Source organism: Rhinatrema bivittatum, chromosome 9 (assembly GCF_901001135.1).
Source record: "Rhinatrema bivittatum chromosome 9, aRhiBiv1.1, whole genome shotgun sequence".
Classification (NCBI taxonomy): domain Eukaryota; kingdom Metazoa; phylum Chordata; class Amphibia; order Gymnophiona; family Rhinatrematidae; genus Rhinatrema; species Rhinatrema bivittatum.
Genome location: NC_042623.1, coordinates 109067880 through 109087350, shown reverse-complemented (window position 1 = coordinate 109087350; position 19471 = coordinate 109067880). Strand labels below are relative to the sequence as shown.

The 19471-nt window shown below is 41.8% G+C and overlaps 1 protein-coding gene across 1 annotated transcript in view; it reads left to right on the top strand.

Annotated features, from left to right (window-relative positions):
- Positions 1–19471, top strand: part of ADAMTS20 (ADAM metallopeptidase with thrombospondin type 1 motif 20) — a gene marked incomplete at its 5' end in the record, with an annotated part of 339654 nt that overhangs the window by 298575 nt on the left and 21608 nt on the right. The window contains 7 exon segments of the mRNA XM_029617296.1: positions 6163–6336; positions 10561–10734; positions 14253–14456; positions 17231–17360; positions 17548–17642; positions 17717–17811; positions 19097–19230. Of these exon segments, the coding sequence (XP_029473156.1) occupies positions 6163–6336; positions 10561–10734; positions 14253–14456; positions 17231–17360; positions 17548–17642; positions 17717–17811; positions 19097–19230 (1006 nt within the window).

Genomic DNA, 19471 nt, shown 5'->3' with positions numbered 1-19471 from the left:
TCTGGCATTCCTGTTCATGCACCCTAGCTGCCAGTATATCCTTCATGTATGTGATAGTCTAGGACTGGAGGGTGACTCCCTTTCACCCATGGATCACAAAGTGTGGCAAGCATATGTATATTTTTTTTGTATCAGAAGTTTCAGCCTTACTTGCTCCTGCACCTCTCTATCAGGACCTTCAGGACTGGCTTCCCATGGCCCTTGAGTCCCAGTCCCAAGGCATCCCTTACTGCCAGGTGCAGCAAGTGTGCAAAGCAATGGGTGCTCTGAAAGCCCCCATTAGCCATTGCCCTTATATTTTCAGTACTGTCTGTCAGAAAGGAGCCTGCATGAAGACTCCTGCTACTCTGATCTAGCTGCCAGCCCTCCAGCATATTTTGCTGATAGAATTTGCACAAGGTATGAGGGATATCCATCAACTGAAGTATGCAGCATAACCCACTGTACCCTGATCCTCTGTCCTCACTAGAGTTGCTGTCTGCCCCTGCCTGGGCCAGGTCTCAGTATTGTGCCATCTTGAGAGGCAAGCATGTGTAGCACTCACACTGGTCAAAATATTACTGGTGAAATGCATGCTACACCTCTCAGCCTGAGATATCTGTGCCTATATGTGTCTACGGCACTGATTGTACAAGGTGGAGGTAACCTGCTTACTAAATTTACTCCTAGAGGGAACTTTGTAATTAGGGGATAATACATGCAGTAGATTCTTAAAGCCCACATTGTCCACTTTCTGCATGGGATGATCATCCAGGGCATTCATTTCTTCAGTGCACCTTGTTACTACTTTCAATGCTACCTGCCTCTTGCCCTGGGATAGTAATACAGAAAATCACCCCGTCCTCTATGTTAGGTTGTCACAGCAGATGCATGGCAGGGAGCTGCTGGCCTGCCACCTGACTGGTGGAAGGAAACGTTGGGATCAGCTTGAGGAAAGGTCTTCTCTTTTTCAGCCTCTTTCCTCTGACTTTTTTTTTGAGTGGCTAATGCTTACAACCTTCTCTGATGCCAATTCTAGTGGGTGCAGCTTCTACAATTGATGCTGCATACCAACATTTGTCAGATGCCCTGGTATATTCCCTTGACTTATGGCCATACTGAGTAAAATATGTGTCCTTCATCACATTTAAGTGATTCCAGACCAGGGATTTATTTATTTATTTAGGTTTTTTATATACCGGCATTCATGAGCAGATCACATCATGCCGGTTTACATTAGAACAAGGGGTGCATGTAATAATAAAACTATAACTGGTGCATCAGAGTTGCAGTTACAATGAAACAAGGTAATAGAACTGGGAGAAGGAGAAAAGAGCAGTATAGGGTTACTGGATTGGCCACTGTTGGAAACAGGATGCTGGGCTTGATGGACCCTTGGTCTGACCCAGTATGGCATTTTCTTATGTTCTTATTTACAGTGCCAAGTGGCTACATTGTTTGGGAGGGAATGGAGGTGGTTATGGGTTGTCTGGGAAGGCTTATTTAAATAACCAAGTCTTCAATCTTTTTCGGAACGTTGGTAGGCAAGGTTCTTGGCGCAGATTTGTAGGGATGGAGTTCCAGAGTGAGGGACCGGCAGTCGAGAAAGCCCGGTCTCTAAAAGTTGTATGCCGGGTAGATTTTGTGTTAGGTACCTGGAGGGATTCTCTGTAGGCTTCTCTGATTGGTCCATGAGAGACATGTAGGCTAAACGGATATTGAAGGTCTAGAGATGTAAGGTGATGGATGGACTTGTAAATGATGGTGATGGACTTGTAGATGATTCTGAAGTGAATTGGGAGCCAGTGAAGATTTTTTAAGATGGGTGAAATGTGGTCTCTTCTTTTGGAGTTTGTGAGAATTCTTGCAGCCGTGTTTTGTACCATCTGTAGGGGTTTGGTGTATGAAGATGGAAGGCCCAGAAGGATGGCGTTGCAGTAATCTAATTTAGCGAAGATTATTGCTTGTAGTATAGTTCTAAAGTCCTGAAAACGGAATAGCGGTTTTATCCTTTTCAACACTTGAAGTTTGTGGAAGCAGTCCTTAGTGGTGCGGTTTACAAAAGCTTTCAGGTTCATTTTATTGTCAATTATGGCTCCTAGGTCTCTGACTTGAGAAGATAGAGGGATGTTTATGTGGCTGTAGTAGTTGTTTTCTGGAGCAATAAGTATTAGTTCGGTTTTGGAGGCGTTTAGAATGAGATTCAGGCTGGAGAGTAGGTCGTTAATTTTTGATCTGCAAGATTCCCAATATTCGAGGGTTTTGATGAGGGATTCTTTAAGAGGAATCACTATCTGAACATCATCAGCATAGATAAGGTGTTTGAGTTTAAGTTCCGTTAGAAGCTGGCACAACGGGAGTAGGTATATATTGAACAGGGTGGGTGATAGGGAGGATCCCTGTGGGACTCCTATAGGGGCGTCATGACGTGAGGATTCTTTGTTGTGGATTTTCACTTTGTAGCCTCTGTTGTTGAGGAAAGTTTTGAGCCATGTTAGAGCAGTACCTGCAATTCCAATGGATGTGAGTTGGTTTATGAGGCTGGCGTCTTGTATGAGGGATCTTTATGAGGGATGTCTTGTATGAGCTCTTTGCTATCCTTGGGGGGCTGATGCTACCACCAGAGTTGAGGCTGTGGCTGGACAATGAGGAACAAGGCCAGGGGCATCAATAACATTTTCTACCTGCATGGCTGGCTCTTCCTGGGGGTTGCTGTCAACGCTGTCAGTATCATCTATCTTCACCATATCCTCACTTGAGGCTAAGGTGCTCCTGACTAAATCTCCCAAATTTTCTTCAATATCTTATTCAAGGAATCCTAGACAAACTTCTTCCTCAGATTCAGTTGTTGAAAATACTGCCTCAATTGCCTGAGAAGTTACATCACCAATAAGAGAACTCAAAAACTTTCTCAATTTTATCAATGTTCAATTTCCCACATTTATTCATGAAATATACACTTCTTAAAAGATCCTATCTAGACAATAATTACTCTCTAGCACACTTGCCTGAGAAGCAGTAACCATAGAGGAGTGCATTGCTGGTTTTAGCTGTTGTGCTTCTGCTTCCCCTTTCCATGCACCTGCACTATTGTATATACTTGCAAATCTTGCTTATAATAATTTAACGCTATACTCCCCTTTATATCTCCCCCCCTCAATTACTTTCTTGTTAACATGTTATTTTTGTTCTATGTTATATTTGTTCGATGTAAAGCACCACCCCAGGCGCCTGTTTTGCGTTACACTGTGAACCGATGTGATATCATTGATGAATGTCGGTATATAAAAAAACTTTAATAAATAAATAATAAATAAATAAATAATGCCAGCCTTGAATGGCTCTCCTGCATTTTGTGCTATTCTCATTCTGGTCAAATATATATCTCCCTGCACTGGGTTCACTACAGGTATCCTATAATATAGAATTATACACAATATACCCGTATTTCCACATTAAATGTATTTAAATACTTTAATACAATATTCATTAAAAAAACATACATAACACACCCTAAATTACCATTCACCCTCTCATTCATTCATCTAAACAACATGTAATAAATACACCCTAAAACCTATACTCATTCTGGACTTGGCTTCTCAGGTTTCAGCCTATTCTTACTCGGGCGCCCCCTGTCTGCATCTTGTTCCAATTGGTGTCTGGGTCTCTGGGACTCTGCCTCATCCAGATCAGACTTGCTACTCGTACCACTGCTGGTCCCTGGCTGACCTCCTCCTCGTCCATCAGAAAACCTCGGACAGAGGCCCACCTAACTCCAGCCGGTACCCAAGGGCTCAACCTGTGGGGAACGAGGGCTGGTATTGGCGAAGCTCCAGCCGGCCTCCATCAGTGAGGCAGCTCCGCCTACCGATGGTGGGGACCCATAGGGTTTGCCCTGCGGGTAGCATCAACTCCACCTTGGCTCTAGGGTCCACCTCCTGTGCACAGGGCGCAACACTAGGCTGAGCTTGCTGTACAGCAAATCCTTTGCCGCTATCATTCCCCTCCTCTGCCCTTTCCTCGCGGTACCATAAGGGAATTTGAAGTTGTACTGCGGTTTAAATATAACAAAAACAATGTATTAATACTGTATTACCACTCATAGTACCACTCTGATGTGTGCAAACATGTCCATCTCTCACACACAGACACATATACAATGCATGTGTGTGCACTGTTGACCGATTCCTTTTGCATACACAAAAACACTTTTCTTAATATAACAAAGGAGGCTTACAATAATCTTCTTCTCTTCAGATAAGCTCCCTGCACTATTGTATCAGACAGTAGGGATGTGAATCATTTCCGGAATCGTGTTTGTACTAGAACCGTGGGAAATCTTTGTTCCCGCGGTTCTGACCGTTTTTATTTCGGCTGTCCCGAGCCGAAAAAAACAAACCCACCCCGACCCTTTAAATTTAATTATTTAGAATCCCCCACCCTCCCGACCCCCCAAAAAACTTTTCTAAAGTACCTGGTGGTCCAGCAGGAGTCCCAGGAGTGATCTCCCACTCTTGGGCCGTCGGCTGCCAGTAAACAAAATGGTGCCAATGGCCCTTTGCCCTTACCATGTGACAGGGGCTATCGGTGCCATTGGCCAGCTCCTGTCACATGGTAGGAGCAATGGATTGCCAATGGCACCGATAGCCCCTGTCACATGGTAAGGGCCAAGGGCCATCAGCGCCATTTTGATTAGTGGCAGCTGATGGCCCGAGAGCGGGAGATCACTCCCGGGAACCCCGCTGGACCACCAGGTACTTTAGAAAGATTTTTGGGGGTTCTGGAGGGTGGGGGATTCTAAATAATGAGATTTAAAGGGTCGAGTGGGTTTGGGGGTTGTTTTTGTGTGCCCTTTCTTCCTGCCCCCCCCCAAAAACGATAAGAGAACCCCATGAAAATTTCGTGGGGTTTTCCTATCGCTTTCAGGGACCCCCCCGATTCCTGACGGATGAGAAAATATTGTACGATATTTTCATCCTTCAGAAAAATGATTCACATCCCTAACAGACAGACAAAAAAAAATCACTGGTACTACTTCAATCTCTACTCTACTCCTACTCTACCCCCAGTGAATACAGAAAGCAGTGCCACCTTCTGTCTGTTTCTGTCACAATGAGTGAAAGACTACTGATTGCAGCAGAAAATATCAGAAAAAAAATTGTTACCAGTGCCAAAGCCTACTTTCAAAAGGTCTTTTTAAACTCTGAGAGAGCTTCTGAAAAGAGATCCTTCTCTGCAAACTGCTTGAGAGCAAATATAGATTTTTTTTTGCAAATGCTCAGATCTTTCAATGGGAGGACATCAGCATCACTTGATCCAGATGGCAGCTATAGGCTAGTTAAAAAGATGCGTCACCATGATTTGTCCCTATCCAGTTTCCCTGCCAGCTTGTCCCTCCTCAGCTCCTAGGAGGCTATGATAAAACACAGCAAGAGATTGCTATAGTTAGCACTTGGACCTTTTATTTGTTGTTTGTTCATTACAGCCATAGACTTGAATGGGAAACATAGATGAATGAGACAAAGAATGTTGTTTAAATTTGTAGGCACCCTTCATTTGTTTTGGGGGTCTGTGAATGAAAAAAAAATGGAGTCCTAAATTGCATTTTACTAACTTATTTATTTATTTATTGATTGATTGCAAACAAATGCACATCTCTATTGTACATTGCTGAATTATTTTCAATTGTACTTTATTGAATTGCACTGATGATGGACTATTTATTTATTTATTTTTTATTTATTTAAGGTTTTTTTATACCGGCATTCATGAAGCGTTCACATCATGTCGGTTTACATAAAAACAGGGGTGCAATGAATACAACAATGAACATAAATAAATGTGATGAAGAGATGCAGTTACAATTAACAAGGGCTATTGAACTGGGGTGGAGGAAATAAAGAGAGATAGAAGAAGTTAATTATATACATGTATACAATATATACAGTGTACAATATATACAGCTGCTGTGTAGAATGTTTGATTTAGCACACACCTTTTCATTGTTAGCCCAATGGTGAATTTACTTCATTTGCTCTTTGTGCTTAATAATTGTTGATGTGACTCAGTGTGTATTACTGTAATGGCATCACATTTAATTTCAAAAACTTGGTGGACTAAGACACAGAAGCACACAGTGATGCTGCTCTAACAGAAATGCGGTTTTATTTTACTTTATAGTGTTCAGTCACCTGTGGTGTTGGAATTCAACAAAGGAATGTCTTCTGTAGGCTCAGAGGCCAAGGTCGAGTACCTGAGGAAATGTGCAATCTTGTTATTCGCCCAGATGATAAACAGTACTGTTGGATGCCTGACTGTATACAATATCAGTGGCTTGCAGATGACTGGCAGGATGTAAGTGTTGGATGGGCAGAGATGCAGTTATATTTAATATATGAAGGAGGTTTTCCTATTGTTTGTCTGCTATTTAACTGATAAACATAATGCATTTTGTTCATAAACCAAACTAAGCATGTCAGAATATGAAAAGAATGCAAGTTTTAGGTCAGAGAAGCAAGGATATTCAAAGCTTGTCAATTACTTTATATTATATTTTATGAAAGTCTTAAAGGATAATATGAGGACAATTATCAGTGTGCAACCTTTAAAACTGGCCTGGCTGAAAATCAACCTCCTCTTTTTGGGTAAAAGTAAGCATCTGCTTCCACAGACATGGGAAAAAATGGTATTCCACTGGCCATGGTTAGGTTGGGGGAGTAGATAAGCCTGAAATTAGTCATAGGCCAATGTAGGCAATTGCCTCAGACATCAAATTTTCATAGGGGGGCTGGAGATCAACACGGTTCCATCCAGGCCTGCTGCTGTAGTACTGACCACACTGCAATAACTCTAGCAGGAATATTCAGCATGGGACCTGCAAGCTGACACACAGTGACAGACCCTGTGTTGGTTTCCATGGTAATAGGAAGCTCATATGTGAGGGGGTGAGGAACTGCTCTGCATGGCAGTGTGAGAGGACTCTCAGGCCCTATGCTGAATTTTCTTGCTGGAGTTGTTGCTGAATGGCTGTTGCCGCTCTTTAGGACAAGTAGTGAGGTAAGGGGGGACACCAGGAGAGGGGAGTTTCTGGGCAAAGGTGATTGGGGGGGGGGTGATCTATCTACATATTCCTATTATTGAGGGGATGCCCTTATTTTAAATCTAGCTTTGGGAGGCAAATAGCCTGCATTGTTAAGCTTACTCTATGCTTATGGCCAGGGACACAAGAACACTGAAACTCAGTAAAAGTATAATGGATATTTATTAGTCAATATGAGTGTTCTCGGGAGATGCTTTCGAACTGTCTAGCATCTCCCCGTATACAGAAAATGATCCTTGTTTTATAGATTACATTCAAATACAGGGTAGAAGGTTCCAGAGACTTGCATGACTGCCCAAAGGATCATTTACATAAGTTGTGATGTCAACTGCATGATTAAATCATCGCTAACTATCCTGATTGGCTTCCCAGGATGTGTAGCCCATTTCCCATGACTTTCTTTGTTCTGGTAAACTCTTGCTGGTCAAGACAATCAACACGTCTGTAACTGTGTGGATTACAAACTCCTGAGAATAGTGCCTGAAGCTCCCCTGTGGTTTCTTCTTTGTGACTCTATGAATAGACATCACTTGTCTGGTGCCAGCTTGCCTCCACAGATATCCAGGGACATTCTGTAAGTCACACAGAGTCCATTCAGCCCAGGCAAGCCAAAGACACGCAGAGGGTTCTGGGGATTTCTCCATTTTGGTCTTCAGTGTTCAGGCATACTTCTCAGCATATGCATGCAAGTTTATCTCATGCATACTCATTGGGAATATCCTGAAAACCTGACTGACTTGGGGTCCCCCAGGACAAATTTGAAAATCCCTGGTTTACAGTAAAATGCATAGGCTGCTCTCAAGTTATATGAATATGCATACAGACAGACATATATATATACACACATAACACTTCACAAGTTCTGTTTGTCTGCATTCTACCTATTCAACAGTCTTTCTCGTTCAGAAAAAAATAACAAAATGGCCATAAAACATGAACTAAGTAAGTTGATTTTCAGACCTATGAAAATGATGTACAGTATGTGAAATTTTAGCATGTTAAATCAGGAATAATCACAAATCACTTAAAGCTGCAGAACTGACAATAATGAACTTAAAATGTGACCATAATTTTGTTGGTGTCAGTTGTAACATATATTTATGGGTTTCTCCTGACAACATGTGGGAATAGTTACAAACATGCTACATATTGGAAATGTCTTGCTTATATTAATCCCTCAATGGCCTGCTAATTAGCTTGATATGCAAAAGCCTGGCGCTAAGTCTGCCATCTGTGTTATCAGTTCTTCACAATAGTCTGTAATTCCTAAAATATGCAGTTAATGACCAGTCTAAAAACTATCCCTTTCTCTAGTAGCCTGCTTCTCACCTTCTTTCTACATGTATGCCCCCTTCTACTCAATCTGTTCTAGCCCTTCTCAGTTTTCTGCTCCAGTCTCTTATCATTCTAGTTATTCTATCTTTCCTCTGCTCCCCGTCTTTGCTCATTTCTCTCCCATTTTATTTTTGGTTCTCTTCCCCTTCATCTCACTCTGAATCCCCTTATCTACCTCCTACCTTATTCCTCTCTCTTTTATCATCCTCTCTTCCCTGATCCTTCCCCCTTTATCACCCCTCTTTCTATCATTTATTATGCTAGCTTCCAGCTACCCCTTCTATAACTTATTCTGCCCATGTTTAAATGGCTCTGTTCTCACCATCTCATCTCCAGCCATCGTCTTATTTTACTTCATTTTCCCTTATGCCATAATACTACCATAACCTGTTGTGTAAGGATCCTGAAATAATTTGTCCTTTGATTCTGACTTGAGCTTACCAAAGGTTATGATGCTGTTGAGAGCTGGTGTCTGCTGCCACAGCTTGTACTTAAGCTTCTAGATTTACTTGCACTTAATTTAAGAAAAATGATCATTTATTTAGCATGCCAAGTCATGGATTCCAGTCATTCCTGTCTCAAGCTGTAAGGCTATACTACAGTAATAACCTTGAGAGTGAAAAAAAATGATATACTAGAAAAAAAGGATCTCACCCCTATCAACAACTGTACTCATCCATAAATTCAGTGACCTTCATATAAAGGCATTAGGATTGCTGAAATTGATCTTATGACTTATGTCCTTCATAGTGCTCACATGGTTATTATCATTGGTCATTTAAGTTGTGTGGAGAAATCTTTTACATTTTTTGAATTTTTCAGTATTGCAATTGAAAATTTCATTTGCAGTCCACAGTAACCATTTACCTTCCAACAGAAATCACTCTTCTGTGGTTCTCGCAAGTTGCAGTAACTTGCTAAAAAAAAAAAAAGCGCTCATCTAAAATATCTATCTTCTAGATTTAGGTACTTATCTTAATTGTCAGAGTTTGCACCATTAGGGATTTGAAAATTCAAACAGAAGCCCGACACTGCAACATTTTGAATTATGCATTCTTCCTTAGGGGTGCCGCGCTGTTAGAATATTGTTCACTCGCAGGGGCATCCCGACTGGGGAAGCTTACTTAAACCAAGTTTGGCAGAAGCGTTTTGCTTCAGTAACCGTGATATCTATAAGATAAGCATCACAGAGAAGCAGCAGCTATCTCAGTAAATTTGAAAAGTCGGTTATTTGATTCACATTCCAGGACAAAAAGCAAACATTTTGCTTCTAGAAAGAACCATCATTAGGTTAAACCTCTACAATAAACAGGGAACATCTATGCCCATCTGAGGAAAACCTGTCCAAATCTCTGTAAGTGTAATAGTATTGGCTACTGAATTTGAAGGTGTTCATTCCTAACATGCAGAGGAGTAGGTTCTCTTTAGCATCTGCTGGGATAGGCTGAGTGCCACACCCCAAGAGCCAGGTTTCTTCTTTTCCTCCTTTCCCTGGGGCAGGAGTGGGGCAAGAGGCGTATCAGTGCTTTAAAAGTATCAGTGCCTACTCCAAGTCCTGGCACCGACTATGAATGCCCAGTTGCCCCTGGTGACTTAGAGCTTGGAAGTTTTGCTCCCTATTTAAATTACTTTTATATATTCAGAAGTACATGGATAATGTGTAAATCTACTATTCTTTTTTTTTGTGTACTCCAGTAATACTTTTCCTACTTTAACTTTTGGTTTTAATCAACCTTATTCTACACGACATAACATTGTCACTGCTTAAAAGACAGTAGGTCAGTGAGTATTAGTGGCATATCATGTTCTTTGGACTGAACTGGGTTTTTCACTGCTTCAGCTATAGACTTGCTAGCGATAAGCAATGATGTCCAGTCTTCAGTTGATTCTGGTTTCAAATGAAACATTCATAGAAATCAGGGGCAATATTGTCTGATGTTCAAGAATTCAACACATTCATTTTTTCCATGCCTATTGTATTCATTTACCTTTCCCTTTAAAAATAAAATATATTTTCGTGATGAAAATAAATGGTCGCTTCTCTGATTATTTTCTTGTTTTACAAATTGTAATTTTGTATTGGCATTAAGGGTTTGTTTATCAATGCAATGCTGTTTTTAATGATATGATTTTGTTGATTTTAGTGCTCAGGTATATGCAGGAAAAGGGAAAGCCAACGGAAAGTGATGTGTGTTGATAACAACAAGGTGCACGTGAATGAAACCTATTGTGATCCTGCTACAAAACCGTCTCCTACAAAACGGTGCAGGAATGTTTCCTGCAGGAGGTATATTGTATTTACAGGAGATTCATCAAAGGTACATTCATTATCTTTTGCAACAATAATATGCTTCCAGGTTATAATAGAACGTTAACACAACCTGCTCACAAGTCATTCGTGCTGAGGTGTTCCCTTGCAAGTCTGTGTAATATTTTTTAAAGTTTTGTATTTATGTAATTTGTTTGTGGTCTGCTCCCTGGGAGAAAATATAAGACTTGCACTAATGGAAGAAGTTTGTAACCACTCTGCTGGGCCTTAATGAGCAATCAGGAGCACAACTCTCAGAGAAAGCCTCCAGAACTGGTAATCTTCCCTTTTTACTTTTCCCTAAGAGTATCATGAGACCCAGGGGAGCATTTCAGTGTAGCTAACAGTGGAGTGTATCTATGTTGAAATACTGCCTAATCTAATTTGGTGACCCTGTGTATAAAAACAGAACAAAACCATAAAATCAACAAAAGATATCAAAACAGCACACAACTGGGGATTGGTCAATACATTCCAGTTTTCTAAGCTATTGAATCTGTGAATTTGCTGATCTAGATTTTCTCATTGGGATTGCAGGCTACAGGTCAACCTGGATAGTGTTGTTTTAGCCAGTGGGTTGTAAGTAAAAAAAAAAAAAAAACAACAAAAAACAAAACTTTAAATTGTAGTCTGTAACGCTCCCAACTGACCTCAGCTGACTTTCTGTGGTTTTCTGCTTTACTGTGATCTCGGACTTGGTAGTCTGAAATGACAGTTGCCAAATTCTATGATCTTTAATAACAATTGAGGTGACCAGCTAGGTCTACATCATAATGTAAACCAGTTCTAGTCTTTTCTCCCATTGCATCTAGAGAGTTTCTTAAGAAAGGCAGGCCCATTGGTCCATGATGAAATGGTGCAAAACTGAGACTGGCTAAACTTGTCTCTTCTGACATGGAATTGTGAGATCTCTTTAACAATAATAAAACTAAACACTGTGTTTAGGGAATAAAAGAGCAGAGGGAAATAATCTGTGAGGAGTAATATCTATTAAATGCAAACGTTGGAGCCAGCCCCTGGCTCAGAGGCAGGGCATGCATTATCATGCAGAGAAACAGGGTTTGATGTCTGGATGATGTCTTCTGCTCCCTGGGCTGGGGATGCTACAGAGGCAGCTTTCACAGCCCCTGGGAAGAGGGAGTAGTCATTGTACAATGGCGACATCCAGTGGATGGATTTCTGACCCATAATTGCAGGATAAGGAGTCCTGGTGCATGACCCACGGCTGAGGACTGTCACTGCGATGACTGAGCCAGAAGACTTGGGAAGGCATATAAAATAGGCCAAAAAATTCCTGGATAGTTGTGTTTTGAAGGCTTATAGTGCTGGATCCCAGCCTTGATACCCAGTCCCAGTGCTGATTGAGCTGGAAGTTCACAAAAGCAGGAAACTACTGCTTCCCTCCCCCCCCCAAAAAATGCAAGGAGACAAATATTGAAGGTGATATTTGAACTGAGTAATGCAGTATCAAATAATAAATGGTTGGACTAGAATTGGCATGTGTTCTTGAGTCGCAGAACAGATCTCCACATATAGGGGCAGATTTTAAATGCCATGCATGCGTAAATCTCGGCCTTTACGCACGTGGCCGGGCCTTACGTGCGCCGGGCAAATCTTTCAACAGGCCCGGCCACGCGCATAAAGGCCGGGATGCGCTCAAGTGCTGGGCCTCTTGGAAGGGGTCATGTGGAGGGCGTGTTTTGGGTGAGGAGGGGCGCGGTCCGGGACAGCGCCATTGTTCACTGTCCCGGAGCGCTGCGACCCGGCCGGCTGCCGGTGTGCGCAAGTTACATCAGGTCGGGCCCTGAAGTAACTTAAAAAAAAAAAAAAAAAAGGTAAAAACATTTAAAATTGCTTTTTAGAGGGTGGGGAGGAGATTGAAAGGGGAAGGGGAAGGGAGGTTAGCGTAGGGGGTAGGAAAGTTCCCTCCCTGTCCGCTAATAAATTGGAGCAGACTGGGAGGGAACTGGGGAAGGCCCCAATGCGTCGCCATGCAAATGCCTACAAAAACGATGCCACCCATGTGCGCGCTGCCACCAATTTTAAAACATGTGCGCACCAGGTAGTTTTAAAAATTCACCCCATAAGTAATAAAGAGTGCAATTTTGAAAGCCTATGGGCCTGCAAGCAAATTTTCAAATGGAAAATCCCTGCAGAGGTTCCCTTTAAAAATCTGCATGCACAATGCAGGTACTTTTCTACCTTCGAGGTTCAAGGCATGCACTGGAGAGTAGATGCAGCGATTTGAAAATTCAATCACTGAATATACTTTTCTTCCGCCGATCAAACTGTCCTACTTTTTAATGGGGGTAAAAGTACATATGTTGGTTCACAGCACACGTACTTTTATTTACATACGGGATGAGGGATATGTTCAAACCACATTTTTATGTTGGTAAATATGCATTTAATTATGTAAAAACGTTTTAATACTGCCCCAGTCACACTATCAGATGTATATAATGGTTTAACTTTATCCCCAATATTTGTGAGCTGGCCGGGCCAGAACTACTAAGACGTGGTGTTTGATCCATGGATTAGTGCTATGATATGTATATGACAAATATTTAACTTAATTTAAAGAAGCATTTAGATTTGAGCTGTTTCCTCAGAGACATGGTACTTTCAAATTTTCTACATAAATATGTCAATTTAAAACACTCAGCAAATACTGTATATTTTGTTGTATTTGTTTGTTTACAGCTTTTATAAAATACCCTACCCCCTTAAATTTAAATCTGTAATCAGGATCAATAATGAAATTGTCTGGGGCTTTAATTTGATAAACAATAAAAAATCAAGCAATCTTAGTTTAGGGAGAAGATCACATGATAGGACAGCTGGCAAATACCCAGACTCTAAGTAGAACAATTTTGTGGGGTTTTCCTATCGGTTTCGGGGAGCCCCCGATTTGTGACGACTTTGAAAATATCGTACAATATTTTCAATCGTCAGAAATACGATTCACATCCCTATCAACTACAACATGTTTGTACTTTTCAATTATCAAGAAATCAAGAACAAGAATACCACACTATCCAAATGTGATATTTTTTAAATGCCTTTTCTGACCTTCAGACAACTGAAAACATACAGTACATTGTTTTATAGGAACAATCTATAACAGCAGATAAGGATTCAAATTGCTTCTATTTACAATGTCTTCACTTCTTCACAATTAAGGATCCTCTGTGCTTATGCTGACTTGATTTCTATTACTGCTTTTGTTTCTACCACCTCCACTGGGAGGGTGTTCTATGCACCACCCTTTCCATGAAGAAATATTTTCTAATTTTAGTCCTGAGTCTCCCCCAATTAACCATTTTTTACTCTTATTTCTATAGATAATTAAACAGGAAGAAGCTTTTTTCCACCCCTGCAGATTTTATCTTCTACTTTCATTAGCTTATTTTGCTTCTTCATTAAATCTTCAGTGGAAAATCAAAATAACACTTTTTCAGATGAGTTTTCTCTGGGAATTCTGCTTTCACCTAAATAATGTTGGCTCTGTTTGGATTATTCTTTCAGTGTTTGGGTGACTGTGAAGCCAGTTACTACCAAAAGGTAGCATATTGCAAGGAATTCAGTTCTGCTCAGAAACGATATAGTAATGGTCTTCGAACTGTGTCCTATAGAACCTGCCCAGTGACGACGCCTCCATATAGTCATAAATGTGCTGAAAGGGGTTGTTTACAAGCAGCCACTTGGAAAGTAGGAAAATGGAGTAGCAAGGTTTGTACATGCATGCAGAATTAAACCTATTCTCACTTTGAGATGTGTTGGGTCCAGTGGTTCCTACATTGAATGCATATGTGCCTAGAATATTTCAAGTTATCATGGTAATATAGAAACATAGAAATGACGGCAGAAAAAGACCAATCGGCCCATCTAGTCTGCCCAGCAAGCTCCCACACTTATTTTCCCATATTTATCTGTTTCACCAATCACCAAGTTCAGGGCCCTTGTTGGTAACTTTTTGATTCAAATTTCCTGCCATCCCCTGCCATTGATGCAGAGAGTAATCAGAATTTTTAAATATAGTAAGGGTACCAACCCCAGCAAATTTATGTGATATATGGTAAGTTAGGGGAATTTAAAAAAACAAATAACTAAAAGTACTATTGCAGAAAGTTCCACCACGCCCACAGTACAGTGATCCATCTATCATTTCACTGTGCATGGCATTAATGTACAAAGATTAGAAGTAGGGGGTGTGGCAGCCAGTTGAGCAGTTTAATTGGCTGACCACTTCCTGGTGCTTTATATGCATTAATTTTCAAAATGCATTGCAGAAGTCTTCAAGATATCCTAAATCTAATATTCAACATTACTTAGCTGGATAAGTAGCAAAGTGATGGCAGATGAATATCCAGCTATGTTCATTGCCGGATAAGTGACTTATCTGGCTATGTAGATAACCAGATATCTAGAGAGTGGGAAATGGGTGTAAAATGGCAACGCCGGATAACTTACAGGCCGATATAGTTAGGACGCGGTAGAAAGAGTGCGGCAGAGAGAGACAAAATTTCACAGTCCCAAACCAAACCAACCCAATCGAAGCGTCAGGCAAGCCCCAGCAGAGAGAGACGAAATTTCACAGTCCCAAACCAAACCAACCCAATCCAAGCCCCAGCAGAGAGAGACGAAATTTCACAGTCCCAAACCAAACCAATCCAAGCCCCAGTAGAGAGAGACGAAATTTCACAGTCCCAAACCAAACCAACCCAATCCAATCCAAGCCCCAGCAGAGAGAGACGAAACTTTCCCCCAGCTCCCGCTCACCTGCCGCGGCCACGCAAGCCCCAGCAGCAGCAGTAGAAGGGCGTCCATGGGTGCCAGTCTCCCATGCGAGGCGGCTTCCAACAGCCCCGCCGGCGAAGATGAATACGCGCACGCCCGTACATCCAATTTGGGCGCTCAAGGCAGCGAAGGCGCATGCGCGCACGCACCAGGTCACGGCGTGTGCGCATGCACCTTCGCTGCCTTGAGCGCCCAAATTGGACGTACGGGCGTGCGCGTATTCATCTTCGCCCGCCTCGCATGGGAGACCGGCACCCATGGACGCCCTTCTACTGCTGCTGCTGGGGGCTTGCGTGGCCACGGCAGGTGAGCGGGGGCTGGGGCTTGGATTGGGTTGGTTTGGTTTGGGACTGTGAAATTTCGTCTCTCTCTGCTGGGGCTTGGATTAAGTTGGTTTGGTTTGGGACTGTGAAATTTCGTCTCTCTCTGCTGGGGCTTGGATTGGGTTGGTTTGGGACTGTGAAATTTCGTCTCTCTCTGCTGGGGCTTGCCTGACGCTTCGATTGGGTTGGGTTGGTTTGGGACTGTGAAATTTCATCTCTCTCTGCTGGGGCTTGCCTGACGTTTGGATTGGGTTGGTTTGGGACTGGGCAGCTAAGTGCGAGAAGCATTTTTTTCTGTGGATTGGGTTGGTTTGGGACTGGGCGGCTAAGTTCACCACACTAACGCCAGGGTCAGGGTAGGCGGTAAATTAGCAGGTTAAAGACGCGGCAAGATAGGTAAAAAGGAGATAATCAGGGCGCACGTTACTGTATGGGAGGGAATAGCTAATCCAATCGTTTACATATCATATACATGCCGCGGGCAGAAAGGGATACGCGTCGAGTTCAAGAAGCGGTAAGGATCGGTAAAAAAGGATAGTGAATCGCGGGTTAGACTTACGCGGCCAAATTGTGAGTACACAGCGGGGTAGAAACGGGGTAACTGTGGCCGGGCTTTACTGTATCGGCCTGTTAGTCGGATAAATGCCAATATTTGGACTTATCTGGTTAAGTTAATCGGATAAGTTAGACTTGCCACAGAGCAGGTCTAATTTATCCAGCTAAGTAGTGCCAAATATGGGTTTATTTAGCAGGAAAAATTAGGAATATCCAGGAACATTTTTGGCAGACATTTGTTTATTGTGGAGAACTTGGATTCTTGTTTATTTGGGGTGTTTTGTTAAGAAGATGGATTCGGAGCTTCCACTGTGATAACAAGTGCAGACATGCTGGCATTTTACTGGCAAATTCAAGAGACGGGATTACCCTGCTGCAGGGCTGCCTAAATCTGTTCTACAAATCCCACAGCCAGTTGGATTTTTGGGATATTCACAATGAATATGAATGAGGTACTTTAGCATATACTAGGTCTCCAAATTATGCAAATTTATTTATGCATATTCATTGTGAATATCCTAAAAACCGACTGGCTGTGGGATCCCCATGACATGTATGTGAAGTCTTGACCTACTGCACTATACCCTTTCTAACTGAAAATAATGGGTTGACAATTGCTCCTGAAATAAAACAAAATCCAAGACACATAGGTCCCATGCATGGGTGCTTTAAGATTCTTCATTCACTCTTATCCTGTACTCTTGCATGATAAACTATGAAAACACCTTTAGAGAAGTAGAAATAACTCTATGAAATTCTATGAGCTGTGATAGATGTGATTGATTTATGTTCTGAGAAAGTGATGTTTGGTTATATCCATCTTTGCAGTGTTCTGCGACTTGTGGAGTTGGGATAGTGGAGAGACGAGTAGAATGCATGACCGAAACTAATGTGCCTAGCGATTTATGTCTTTCACGTCTAAAACCAGAAGCTACAAAGACTTGTCAAGCAGAAGACTGTAAGTCATTTCCAGTTGCAACAATACGCTGAAATAATTTATTTTTGCTAAGCAGATTTCCAATAATCAAGTCAGAACTGGAAAGTAAAATTGCCTATACTTTATTAAATCTATACACACTAGTATTTAATTTGGAAAAATGTTATAAATTGCTTTTGTGAGTATTTTGTTTTGTTTTGATTTTAAGGCAAAACATTTGCTAGCTGTAAAGAAATCCATGCGAGGAAGGCCATCAGAAAGGATGGAGAATACTTGTTGAAAATAAGGGGCAGAGTATTAAAGGTATTCAAAAGTAACATTCATTGACTTGAATGAGGTACATCTGCAAAGTCACTTATTGTTTGTTTCGTTTATAGGTATATTGTTCAGGCATGCAATCAAGTAGTCCAAAAGAATATATAACACTGGCTAAAGGTGAAACAGAAAACTTTTCTGAAGTATTTGGGTACAGGTATTAAAACTTTTTATCTATAAATTTGAAGATTTTTTTTTAATTGTAAATTGTGATCCTATATAGGACCAAAAAGTCACTGATGGCTTATACTGCAGGTACAGGATGCCCAGCCAGAAGCGCTTGGAAGTAAGGGATGTTACACCTAGGTGCCGGCCAAGGCCTGGTCCTGATGCTAAGGCCTAACCCTAGGCCTACTTCCGGTACATAAAACCGACTCGAGGCCTTGTCCTGTTGCTGGGTTCTGACCTGAAGCATGGTACCATTGGCAGGGCCCAATGTGAGTCCTGATTTGCTGCTGAGGCCCAATCAGAGTCCTGGTCCCATTGTCAAAGCGTAGGCCTAGTGCAGGGGCCCAGCACCAGACTGGGACCCAGCTTGAGGCCTATTCCTGTCACCAAGGACTAGGCCCAGAGCTGAGGCCAGGCTTAGAAGCCTGTTCCCATTTCTGAGCCCTAGGCCTAAGCTGGAGCCCAGCCCAGGCCTCCTGACATTTTCTTTCTTTGTCAATCTTAAAATGATGCTATCTGCTTGAAAGATGCACTAGATTGACATCACTGTGATGACATCCTCCAGAGTGGACAGTGTCATTTTGATGTACAGCCATACATCAAAATGGTGCCATCTGTTCTGGAGGAAGGCACCTCAGGGTCAGCACTGCAGTGCATCCTTCAAGTGGACGGCATTATTTTAAGAAGATCAATGAAGAAAGAAGATGTTGGGAGGCCTGATACTATGCCCCTGGGTTAGGCCTAGTCAATGGGAAGAGGTCTCAGGCCAGGGTCCAGTGCCAGGACAAGGCCTTGTGCTATTTTGGCCCTGGTGCTTGGCCTAGGCCTAGACCTCAATGACATGACCTGCCCTTGGGCTAGGATCTGACTCCAGGCTTAGGCCTAGGCCTCAACAATGAGACCAGGCCTTGGCCTGGTCCCACTAGAGGACCTTTTCTTTTGTTAAAGCACAAATAAAAAAAAATACCTGAAAATTGTTGGATAGTTTTGTAGGAGGCTATTTTTAGTTCGTTCCATTTGCAACAAACCATAAATGGCCTCATTTGTTGTATTTTAGACATTTAACAAATACACATCCTAATGTTCATAAATCTGAGTTTTATTTCACTGGTTGAGATTTGGGTAGTATATAAGTATCTTAATTTCATTTTCTATAATATATTTTTCTACAATACAGCAATATATGTAGTATAAAGTGGTAATGTGATTATTGTTAAGTGTGTCTCAGATAGGGAGGACTTCTCAAAAGTAAAGTCTAAAACATATTTTTCCAGGCTGCAAAACCCATATGAATGTCCTTTCAATGGAAGCAGAAAGCTGGACTGTGTATGCCGAAATGATTACCTTGCAGCAGGATACACAGTTTTCAGCAAAATAAGACTTGATATCATCACAATGCAAATAAAATGTAAGTATTTGTTGTGCGGGGATATAACATTTTGAATGAAAATCTTCCATTGGTACCTGAATTAAGGGATCGTGAATTGATCAATAGCAAGTATATCTCTCCATAAAGTCACTCTTGACCTGTTTATACTTGAATGGCCACTGTTGGAAACAGGATGCTGGGCTTGATGGACCCTTGGTCTGACCCAGTATGGCATTTTCTTATGTTCTTATGTTCTTAATGAACCAAAGTGGTGGTAGTG